Genomic DNA, 12,745 nt, shown 5'->3' with positions numbered 1-12,745 from the left:
CCTCACAACAGTCATTCAACATCTAACTGCAGCAGTGTACTCAAGCTGTCCTTGAAGTCTATTTAAAGGTTGCAGCTGGTCGTGGTCATGGCCTACATTGACTTCCAAAGCTGCTCAAGTACAAAAGTGCTGGGTTTTACCCTTAATCAGACTTTAACAGTGTTGAGTTGACAACACCATTTCGACTTTATTTTTTAGGTATTCCTAACTTGTCACTTGCCAACTATAAGATCCACCAAGTGTGACCCCACACACCATTTTAAAAATGACAAAGTAGCTGCTGGCTATTTCACAAGTAACTAACTTTTCTTTAGAAGCTCAAAGAGCAAACTGGAATATTTCCCAAAAATTATCTTTCAATTTGGATTTGTTTTCAATGGCTACAGTTAAAACAAATATTTGCTCAATACATTTTTGAAGTTTGCTAAAGGATTCTTGGTTATTACAGTAGACGCTCAGGTTGCGAACACGATCCGTGCAGGAGGCGTGTTCGCAACCCGCGCCACTGCCTCTGCGTGATGCAATTTGGCGTTTCTGCGCATGCGCAAAGCACAATTTAGCAGTTCTGCGCATGCGCTCAAACCCGGAAGTGACCCGTTCCGGTACTTCGAGGTTCAGTGCAGAGCGCAACCCGAAAAGACATAACCTGCAGCAGCCATAACATGAGGTATGACTGTATCTGTTTTAAAAGGGCATTGCTATACAGTTTTTCCAAAGTCAGCCCACATAAAACTTACACTGGAGCAATCCAGGGCATGTTCAAAAATAATGGCAAGGAAAAACAAGCAAAGTTTGCTTAACAAAACAAATAATAATGAGTTTCATTCTTCTGTAAGAGAAAACAGACCTCCTAACCACCAACCAGTTTTTGTTTCACCTCCCCCACATTTCCCCTTAAATATATGCTAAATATTAAAGCCAGTACTTGTGGTGGAAGAATCCAGTAGAAAATGCATAGAGGACTGGCTGACATATCCAAGTGACTGCCTGCAATCACCACTCAAGTCTACACAATCAGTAGTATCAAGCTTCTGGCCTTTATCAGAATCTCTTAGTATCTCTTCCATGGCTTTCTCCATTTGTTCATCTTTGTTTGGAAGCATCTGTAGAAGGAAGAACACAGAGAGAGATTTCTGAATCTTTGTAAGATTTCACAAAATTAAATCCTTCACAGTTCCGTTCACAGAGATAGGATATTTCTGAATTGTCAGTATCTGGAAAAAGAAATTTAATCTAAGATGGTTTAACCATGTATTCATATTCTCACCTCATGTCTAATCTTTACTCACATAATTAGACAATACAGAATCATATCAAGCTGCAAATATAAAGTTTAATAGCCTTCTAACAGCTTGTTTCTTAAGAAGACAATGAACTTGCCACACAAACTGGCAAGGCAGAATGAGCTACAAAAAGCGACACAATTCCTTCTTCACACTTAACTGTATTTCACAATTAATTTAGGTCCATTTTTAGAATAGAATGCTACTTATGGGCCATCACTGAAAGGTTAAAACTGCTAAAATTTGTTTTTAAATAATAATCAAGGAAATGTTACCGTCAGCTGAAATTTCTCATCTTTTGCACACGGATCTTCAGGATGCTTTTTAACGAAGACATATTCTTCCTGATTTACTACCAAAACAGTTTCAGAAGAAAGACTGACTTTGTCAAATGAGGATCCAATGTCCATTTCAGAATGATGACCCTTTCTGCCGCCAGAATAAAATACAAAAATAACACTATCATCTACTAGATTAAATCAAGTTATCAGTACCACCAAAAAACAAACAAACCCAAAATCCTTATTGCAAACTCACAAACCATTGAACAGTTTCCAAAAATCCACAAATACCATGCATGGTTCCAAATAGATATCAAATAAATCCTCTCCCCTAATATATCACATATCTAGGGCTTAATATAGTGCATGAAAACCAAATAATAAGCAACCAAAATTAATATGATAAGAAGAAATATATAGTTTGTTTGTTTACCACATAATATAATTATAATGTTTTCACTTCATTATATAAAATTTTAATTATATATTTAAATGCATTTTCTGATCTATTTGGATTTCTGAAGGAAAGCATACGGTCTCTTAAATTAGAAAGAGATGTATCATATACAACAGGCGAGGTTCCACTCACACAACAGGACTTCACCTGCCTCTGCTCCCCCTTGCAGCCCTTTGCATGCCCCGCCAAACAGGTTCAGGGGGTCCCCCAATCCCCCAGAGCAGATTTTGAGGGCACACAGGGGGAGGAGAGGAAGATCATGTTTCATCGTGCAAATGGAAGTCAGTTCCACTAGCGAACTGACGGCACTGAATGCAGCCCAGTAAATGAAACTGAGAGTACCGTTGCTGTATTGTTAGGATTATATTTGAGATTTTAACTGTGGCATGATTGTAATCTTTCTTATTCTGATGGGATTGTAATTTTACAGCATATTGTAAAATTGTAAAAGGCTTCTTATGGATAACAGAAATAAGAAACTTGCAGCAATATAACAGTATTTTACCAATGTTTGGTTTCCTGCCCCCACTGTCACCCTCAGTCATTCTAAATTATATGCTGTTCAAAAATATGACAGTCTCTATCCTACTGGAATTAAAATCCATGTATATTTTTCTGTTGCCAAGGTGACATCCACCCCATGTAATGACTTCATGCCATAAAAGCAGCTTTGGCTACACTTTATTTATTTAGCTAGCCAAACCACTTCACTGCAACCTTCATTCACAGGATAGAAAAGAGAACTGGCTTTTCAATAAAATGCATATTTTGGATTTCTTTCTGGAAGACTGAACTAGTTATTTCAGTGCAAGGTTTTTTTAAAAAAAAAACACTTCAGAAAAAAAGGAATAAAACTTATTTGCTCTTTCATTATTTCTATAAACAATCCCACAACTTCCAACCTCTCATCAAGCCTCTTTTTAGATATTCTTCACCTTGTCGGTTAATGGCAAAATGAACTCAGACTTCAGTCCTATACCAATTTACCTGGAGGAAAGCCCCATTCAACTCAATGGGACTTAAGAGATATACAGTAGTACCTTAGTTTTCGAACAGTTTAGTTCTCAAACGTTTTGGCTCCCAAATGCCACAAACCCAGAAGTGACTGTTCCAGTTTGTGAACTATTTTTGGAAGCTGAACGTCCAATCGGGCTTCCGAATGGCTGCAGGAACTTCATGCAGCCAATCAGAAGCCATGCTTTGGTTTTCAAACATTTTGGAAGTCGAACGGACTTCCGGAATGGATTCTGTTTGACTCCCAAGGTACAACTCTATACAGAACAAAATAAGGAAAAGACAGGTGACTTCCCCAGGACCTTACAAACCTAAATTTAGAAGCACACAGAGGGAAAGAAAGGGAACAAGTAGTTCAAGGGTAACAAAATCAGCGAAGGGGAAATGGAAAGGCTATACTATCAGACAGAAAATTTTATCATTAATGGGCAGCAAAATTGTTAGTTACTTGGTTATTTCATTTAGTAGTATATTTTTTACTGTGGTGGCAGCAATTTGACATAAAATATTATATATTTATTACTTCATGTAATTTAAAACATTTTATCCTATCTTTCAATCATAAGCTCACTAAGAGAACTTATAAAACTAAGTGTTAAAAGCAGAAATGGCTCATCTTTGGTTCTCCAGATGTTACTGGATTACCATTACCCTCATCCTTGGCTTTTGGCCACACTGACTGGTGCTGAGGGGTGCCTGTCTAGAACATCTAGAGAGCCAGAGGTTAGCCACCCCTGAGTAAAAGGAACAGGGATAAAATATCAGACAATTTATTAACTCCAACACCACCAAATGCCTGGAGAAAAAACAAAAGTTTTAACTGGCACCTAAATGCTAATGTGCCAACACTTCCTGAATTGTTCGGGGGAGGGGGGAGTTCCACAACCACAAAACTACAGTAGTCTCATGATCGCTTCTGTCTTTCAAAAACCTCATTTACAATGCAACACTGAAACCTAAGAAACTAGTTTCAAGTATTATCAGGTCATTTTACAACTTGAAAACTGGCTATATGAAACATTAGGGGGCAGATACAGAATCAGCAATGGAAGAGAAGGACTTTGTTACATCTGTACAGTGGACGCTCGGGTTGCAAACGCGATCCGTGCAGGAGGCGCATTCGCAACCCGCAACGCTGCGTCTGTGCAGGTGCGGGTTGCGATTCGGCGCTCTGTGCATGCGCAAAGCATGATTTAGCCTTCTGCGCATGCGTGAAGCGCCAAACCCGGAAGTAACCCGTTCTGGTACTTCCGGGTTCGGCGCAGTGCGCAACCCAAAAACATGCAACCTGAAGCGGCCATAACCCGATGTATGACTGTAGTTGGAAATGCCCTATGCTGAAACAAATTTTGAACAAAGCTCATCTCTGAAATGACTAATTACATGTTATCAATTTACTTTCGCCCTGAAACAACTGCTTCTTAGACTGAAATCCTATATCCACTTTAAGAGGACTGGCTTCTGTGTGTGTTTGTGTGTGTGTGATTGTGCTATTGAGGGAAACCATCGTTTTATGAGCACCTTACTGTAGAGTGCAATCTTATACACGCCTACTCAGAAGTATGTCCAACTGAATGCAATGGGACTTGCTCCGAAGTAATTGGGTACAGCAAGGACAGGGAACCTTTTTCAGCCCAAGGGATTCATTCCCTCATCGGCAAGCTTCCTGAGGTTGCATGTGAGGAGGACCTAAGAAAATGTGGGTGGATGTGACTCTTTACAGTAGCCTACATTCCAGGCATACAAAAGTTAGAATTTTCTACACACATTTCTCCATCCAAGCAAACAAGAGGCATTATCACAGTTCAAGGGATATATTCCAGTCAACGGAAGGAATTAAGGCATGCCTGCAGCAGAGCTAGTGAGGTGTGTGGTCTGAGGAGGGTCCTAAAGGCTAGACAGCCACATTCAGCCCCCAGGGGCATATAAGCTTCACTATATTATTCTTTTTGTATTGCAGCACTTACCCATTTACTGTTGCCAGAACTTAACAGCATAAGGTATGATATTAACCAGTCAAAGAAGCTTTCATAAAGAGTGGTCTTTCAGTCATCAGTCATCTCTTTCAAGGTAGGCAGGATCTGTTAATCACCTTTGGGGCCTAACAAAAAAAGATAGACAAAGGTCAGACACACAGGCAGGCCGCCACACAACTTATCATCATCATCATCATCATCAGGCGGAAACAATCAACACGCAGCCAAACAGATGTGATTACAGACAGTAGTACTATAAACACAATATGGAATCCAATCAGAACATGCTGATGTTTTGCAAATAAGTCACAAAGGGCTGGTTCAGATACCCATCTTGAAGGATGAGATGGAGAACTCTTGCACAAGCTGAAAAACAGCTCTACAAGCCATTAGTGCACCAATGTAAACTCTTGTGCTTTTTCTTCCCTCTCCATTGCAAAGGCACCAGCACACAATTTTGGGTTGATGCCAGCATCCTACCCACTTCAACCAGCAATCCCCTGTCAGTTTCTTCCTCAGAAAAGGTTGGTGTTGAATGAGTGTGCCAGATAGCATATTTATTCTGCAAAATATAACTTGGGTTCTACTTGACACAGAATTTGTATTGTTGAGGCCCACAAAATTTAAGTTTAAGTAATCATCATAGATCGTATAAATCCCTGGAGCATTATGCTATATGTACTCAGTTTAGGCAGGTATGTTTTAGGGTACTGAATTTTAATATATGGTGCAGAAATGATATCATACTCCTACAAGAAGAAACAATGGAAATGAATATTGGAAAGATAGTCGTATCTGTTTAATTTACGTTTTCAAATGCATGTAAATGTGAATATTTGGGACAATTATAATGGTAAAATCAAATTTTGTGTCAATGTCAAATTTTACATGGGATACTTCTTAGGGTTCTTTTTTATAAAGCTTTTTAAACTTCTGCCATGCTAATAATCTCATCGACTAGGAAATGCTTGTCCCCAATACGAAGATCAGGTGCATAGCATGTCTCCTGACTAAGAACATTCTCCTCCCCCCCCCACCCAAAAAATAATAATTAGTATTTCTTTCATTCTACCCACTGAAACTAATCTGCACCTGTGAGTTCTACTTTGAGAAGGGGACGGACAACTATCATGAAGCTCACTAAAGAGTTAGATACTAGTTAAGGAGTGGAACAGTCAGGCAAGAGGATGCATGCAAATCCTTTAACAGCACCCAAGAGAGTGAAGGAATCACTATTACATCAAAAGGGTTGTTCAGGCCAGGGTGGGGGAGGGGATGGTAAGTTGGAATGTGAGGGCTCTTTGTAATTGTGTTTATACACTGAAAATCAATAAAACTTCTTTTTTTAAAAAAAAAAGGTTAATCAGAGAAACTGCTGCTCAAGATGAGAAAGATAACAACACACCAAGAATATGGCACTATCACAGTGCATACTGATGTCACACTATATTAGAACTGCCACCCTAGCAGTTCGAAAGCACACCAGTGCAAGTAGATAAATAGGTACCACTGCGGCAGGAAGCTAGCAGCATTTCCATGCGCTCTGGTTTCCGACACTGTGTTCCACTGCGCCAGAAGCAGTTTAGTCCTGCTGACCACATGACCCAGAAAGTTGTCTATGGACAAACGCCGGCTCCCTCAGGCCTGAAAGCAAGATGAGCAGCACAACCCCATAGCTGCCTTTGACTGGACTTAACTGTCCAGGGGTCCAAAATGTTACATGGAAAAAATATGAGAGAGACATCGCACACACTTTTGTAAATCAAGAAAATCTTTAATAAAAAAAAACTGTCAAGGGGTCCTTTACCTGATATTAGTTACCATACCACATTCTTCACTAATAACTATTTGACTCCCCCCCTTTACAGGACAGCTGCATATTCCAACATTGCAGGGGGTTGGACTAGATGATCCTTGCGGTCTCTTCCAGCTCTTTGATTCCATAAAACCAATTCCTGAGTATTATGAATTACAAAGCTTGCTGCAGATTTTAATTTTTATATACATTTGCACATGCAATTAATTTTGTATGCCAAGTTAGATTCAGCTTATTTATTCATGCCCAATCCAAATAACTTTATTGTAGTAGCCACTGGCCATGACAAATCAGAATAAAAAATAAATAGGTAACACATGCAGGAAGACCCCAAATCACAACACATATCAGATGAAGCATTGGGTTTTTGGCAGAAAATTATATGAACCTATGTTACAATTCACTGTGCAATTCATGTATTCTGGTTAGCAGTGGCTCTTCAAAGTCTTAAGGATGGGTCTTTGCCAGCCCTGCCACCCAATATCATTTTAGCTGGAAATGCCAGATACTGAAACTTGGACCTTCTGCATTCAAAGCATGTGTTCTACAGCTGATCTAGCACTGTTTTCTCAGTATAGTTTGAAGGAACACAAGAAGAGCCTGCCAGATCAGGCTAATTGTCCATTTAGCCCAGCATCCTGTTCTCACAGTAGCCAAGCAGGACCTGGGTACAAGAGCCTCTCCCTTCCTGTGGCTTCCAACAACTGGTATTCAGAAGCATTACTGCCTCCTATCATGAAGGCAGAACATAGCCATTGTGCTTAGTCACCGTTGATAGCCCTTATCCTCCATGAATTTGTCAAATTGTTTTTTTAAAGCATCTAAGTTGGCGGCCATCACTGCCTCCTGTGGGAACAAGTTCCATGGTTTAACAATGAGCTGCATGAAGAAGTACTTTCTCTTATCTGTCCTGAATCTTCCAACATTCAGATTCATTGGATGTCCACGAGTTCTAGCATTATGAGAGAGAGAAAACTTTTCTCTACTTTCTCCTGCTAATAATATATTTAAAGAGGTACTTTTCATTGGTCTTAATGGTTTTAACAATGTTTTTCCATAAAGTCTCTTTTAAAGGTAAAGGTAAAGGGACCCCTGACCATTAGGTCCAGTTGTGGACGATTCTGGGGTTGCAGCGCTCATCTCACTTTACTGGCGAGGGAGCCGGCATACAGCTTCCGGGTCATGTGGCCAGCATGACTAAGCCACTTCTGGCAAACCAGAGCAGCGCACGGAAACGCTGTTTACCTTCCCGCCAGAGCGGTACCTATTTATCTACTTGCACTTTGACGTGCTTTCGAACTGCTAGGTGGGCAGGAGCTGGGACCGAGCAACAGGAGCTCACCCCGTTGCAGGGATTCAAACCACCGACCTTCTGATCAGCAAGCCCAAATCTCTTTTACCATCCCTTTATTGTCTGCTTGCCCTTTTTCTGCCAAGATATATTAATATATTACTTATATATGCTATGCTTTATATTCAACCTGTAACAATCTGATCCCAGAGCTGAGTTACACATCACAAACACAGTATTAATGCTACATTATAAAACATATCTGAGTGGTTTAAAACTCCAACCCTTCCCAAAAGCCTGAGTAAAGAGGTGTGTCTTCTGCTGCCAATGAAAAGTCAACAATATGAGGACTCTGTGCACCCCAGGAGAGGTTGTTGGTTTTGTGGACTCACAATGAAATGTCCACTTGACATTTTGCAAATATGTTATATTTAAATATGAGTCTATGCAGGAATTAAAATATGTACAATCAATGGGTAACGAAGAAGGGGAACAAATGAATGATGAAAGTTAAAATATTCTAAGTATTGAAATGGAATTAGCAAATGCATGTTACACTGAGCAGCGAGTAAGGGAGAGGAGAAATACATCATGGACGCAGGGTGGGAAGTCAACTTTTAAATTTGCATTTAATATGAATTAATTTGATGTTAATGTGTTGATTTTTTTGAAAAGCAATAAAAATTAATTGCCCGTGAGAGGTTGTTGAAGCAAGGAGCCACTACACGTTGTCAACTTTGTTTCAAGACTTGTTTGCGACACTTCCAAATGTCATCTTGAAGCATTTCCAGATATAGGTAGTGGGCAAAGTGAACCTATAGGTCATCCTCATTATAACATACTCAGGCTTGCAGTACAATCATTTAATCATGTATGCCTCCTCCAATTTCAACAGAACTTCTCCCTAATAGAATTCCAGGCTTAATAATTTCAGGAGCCTACTGAAGCTACTAAGAATAAACAAAATGTTCATGTTCCCGCAAAATCAGATACTTTTTTTCAGGCTCTCATATGCATATCTTTCTTAAGGTATGTGACAGTAAGAAACTTTGTCAAGGGGGCTGGAAATGCATCTTTAAAAACAAAAAACAAAAAAACACCAGAATTTAGCTTCACTTCACAAAAGAATTCCACAGCTTGTCAATACAGTAAATTCTCTGCACAAAATTGCTTTTGGACGCGAATAAACAAAAACTAAATTCTAACAACGATTTTCTTCTGGTTCTCTACCCCATTTAGTTGTACTGTAATTCACAAGCACTTCTTCTAGCTTCCCCTGAAAGCAGCTAGTTTATGAAACGCCGGCCAGTAAAGCCCCTTCGAAAGCTGAAGTGTGACAAACACTTTGCAGTCTTCGTCACAGTTTCAGTGCCAGAGAGAGAGAGAGAGAGAGGAATACTGTAGAAAACTTGACAAGCCCTGTGTATTTGCTCTCCCAATTCATCTTTGGACCTGAAGTTCTGCACAGCGCTAATTCATTGAGCTCTACCCAGATGTTTGTTAGGAGAGCTTTCCATTAAACCGCAAGCCATAGTATTCTTCGCCTCTGCCGGGGTGAAAATTCATCTACCATCGGTCCTTGTCTAACAAGAACATCTGTACCAGGTCCAGGCACATCCAACAGGTAGATCGTGATCTACTGGTAGATCACTGGACATCTGTGGTAGATCACTGGTAGATCACTGGCTCCCCCCAAAGAAGCTGAACAACTGTGGCTCCCCTTTAAAAAGCTCAACATTTTACCTCCTCCCTGAAAACAATTTTGACCTGAACCCCCCCCCCCAAAATGGGCTTTCCTCCTCCCTAAAAAAAAGCTGAACAACTTTCACCTGAACCCCAAAAAAGGGGGTAGATCATTGCCAGTTTTTAACACTGTGAATAGATCGCAGTCTCTTGGGAGTTGGCCACCCCTGATCTATACCAAAACATCCGCAGCTTTCTAAAAGGAAAAGGAAACGCTGATCGACAATGACAACCTCCTCCTCCTTCCACCCCCCCACCCCGCAGAGCAACCCCTCCGTGCTCATCCGGAGCAGCCAAAACGACTTTATCTCGACAGCATCGCCACTCGCCGCAAAGTCTCGCCGCTTTCGGGAAAGTGTACGTACTCAAGGGCTGCTGCTGCTGCAAAGCAGAAGAACCGCAGCGGCTCCCGTCCAGAGGCGCCCTGCCAATAAGGCACAGGTCTCCTTTTAACGCCTCCTCGCTGCGTTCATCATTTATTGGATTTCTCGACCGCCCTTCGCCCCAGGTTCACACGCGCACAAGTTGGGATGGAGTCTGCGCGGCTCTTTTTTCCTCGGCATCCCTTGAAACGATGCGAACTTGCAATATGCAACCGCCCCCCCCAGAGGTTTCTTTTTTTGGGGGGGGAGGCAAGCAAGGAGAACCCCGAAATTAACCCGAATCGGAAGTTTGTTCTTGTTGCTGCCCCTCCTCCTCCTCCTCCTCCTCCTGTCCCAGAAAGGTTTTTGCAGCAACAGCAGCAACAACAACAGCAGCCCTCCCCTCCGCCAAGCCGGTTTCCCGGAGAGCCTCTGAGGGAAAGGGAGACAAGGGGGGGGGGCGGGAAACCCCTCCCGAAATAGAGAGCGCCCAAACAACTCCGAAGTCAACTCTCGGCGTCGCCTCCCTCCGGCGACACGCGGCGGCCCTGAGGGACAGCGCCCCCGGCGGAAGAGGAGCAGCGCCCCGGCCCCCGGCCCGCTTCTTACCGGCGGCTCCCCACTCCCCTCAGGGCGGCGGTTGGCGATGGTGGCAGCAGCAGCAGCAGCAGCAGCAGCAGAGCCCCCCGCCTTCTCTCCGCCCCCCCCCCCGCTTCCCTCTCCGCCGAAGGGACGGCGGCGGCGCAGATGACGTTGGCGGTTCTGTTTTTGCGCGGAGGGGGAGGAGGAGATGGAGCGGCGGCGAGAGACGGGACAACCGCGCAGGCGCGCGCCGAGGCACCAGCCCCGCCCCGCCCGCAAAAAAAGGGCGCGTCCGACATGCCCCGAACGGGGGGGGGGGTGTTTGAGCGGGCGCTGGGACAGGCAGGGCCGACTTGTCCGCGCCCCCCTCCTGTTCTCCTTTGATGGGCTCTCCCTCTCCCTCCCCCACGCAGAGGCATCCTGCAGGCCCCGCCCGCGCTGCGAATGAGGGGCTCCGGCCCTCGGAGCCTTTCGCGGGCCGAAGCCCAGCGTCCCGTTAGCGCGGCCAGTTAAGGTGAACCACCAAAATGTGGCCTCTGGATCTCACCTGGAGAGGCCGCCTCGGAGTGGCCAGTTTCTTTTTTTTTTAATATATTTATTAAAAAAATTCACATAACAAAAGACAAAAACAACATAACAACAATAACAAACATAAAAATACAACAAAAACAACCACTCACTATTTTTCTTAACAAAATAGATTTTTCCTCACATCTTAGTGGGACTTCCTCCTGTCTCCTCCTGCTGCCTCCTTTGTGAATACCTTTTTCGTAACTTCCAAAATCTTATAATTCTATTCTATTTTCTTACAAAACTTATCCATTAATATCTCCTATATCTTAACTTATTTTATAACATTATCAAATTACTTAAATCTATCTCTTATCCTAACCTTTATCATCTTAAATCAACATCAACTAATTTCTATTCTACAACCTATCTTGTCCTCAGAATATATCTAATTTTCCAGAGTGGCCAGTTTCCCCCCTCCCCCGGATTTTTATTTTTAAGAAAAAGCCCCGGTTGGATAACGTTTGTAATGTTTGAAGTGCAGGTGTTGTTTGTGCTGCCCCCTTTTTATTTAAACCAAACCAGTTTTACAATTATTATTTATTACATTTGTATAACCACCCTTCATCCATAGATCTCAGGGCAGTTAACAGCATAAAAACAGAAGATTGAAACAAAATACATGATACATAACATGAGCAATAACAAAACAATAACGCCTTGCACCCCAAAAGCACATTTAAAAGAGTAGAGCAGGCATGTCCAACTCCCAAGAGACTGTGATCTACTCCCAGTAAAAAAAAAAAAACTTAAAAAAAAACTGGCAGTGATCCACCCATTGTCATTGGAGGGAGAAGGAGCATGTGTGGGGTGGGTGGATTGGATTGCCCAGAATTGTTGATCTTGTTTTTAGGAGGGAAGTGCCCAGAGTTGTTGAGCTTTTGGGGGGCAAGATTGCACAGGTTTTTTTTGCTCCCCCCCCCAATAACTCTTTGTGCACAGTAAGGATCCCGCAATCTACCAGAATCAGCTGGGGATCTACTGGTAGATCACAATTTACTGGTTGGACATCCCTGGAGTAGTGGATGTTTTACTGGTGACAGACCACAATCCTGGCCCAATGCATTTTGGTGCCTGAGAACCACAAAATGGCACCATAATCCCCACCTGCCAGGAAAGAAAAGGGGAGTGAAGATCTGCAAGGTGAACGAGGGCACCTCCTTGTCACCAAGAGGCAGCATTTCCGGGAAATGCAAAGGTGGCAGCAGATCCAGTCTGCAAGTCCAGCCTCCTGCCTCATGGATGAAACAACAGCCAACTGTACTAGCTTCTTTCTAAATCTTACTGCAAATCACTTTTCCATTGAGATTTATTTTGTGTAGGAAAAACTTAGTGCATGACACAACCATTCTGCCGTTCAGCAAACACAG

At 42.5% G+C, this 12,745-nt stretch overlaps 1 protein-coding gene across 2 annotated transcripts in view; it reads right to left on the bottom strand.

Moving 5' to 3' along the window:
* Positions 1–5,105, bottom strand: part of RABGAP1L (RAB GTPase activating protein 1 like) — a 133,943-nt gene extending 128,838 nt beyond the window's left edge. For both annotated transcript variants that reach the window (XM_033151247.1, XM_033151248.1), the window contains exons 1-3: positions 5,003–5,105; positions 1,559–1,712; positions 926–1,103 (exon numbers count right to left, since the gene is read on the bottom strand). In XM_033151247.1, the coding sequence (XP_033007138.1) occupies positions 926–1,103; positions 1,559–1,693 (313 nt within the window). In that variant the 5' untranslated portion in view covers positions 1,694–1,712; positions 5,003–5,105. The remainder of the gene's footprint in view (positions 1–925; positions 1,104–1,558; positions 1,713–5,002) is intronic.
* Positions 5,106–12,745: the final 7,640 nt, after the last annotated feature.

The sequence above is a fragment of the Lacerta agilis genome, chromosome 6 (genome assembly GCF_009819535.1).
Source record: "Lacerta agilis isolate rLacAgi1 chromosome 6, rLacAgi1.pri, whole genome shotgun sequence".
In the NCBI taxonomy this organism is placed as follows: domain Eukaryota; kingdom Metazoa; phylum Chordata; class Lepidosauria; order Squamata; family Lacertidae; genus Lacerta; species Lacerta agilis.
Note: the sequence above shows the minus strand (reverse complement) of the source record. Positions and strands in the feature narration are given on the sequence as shown.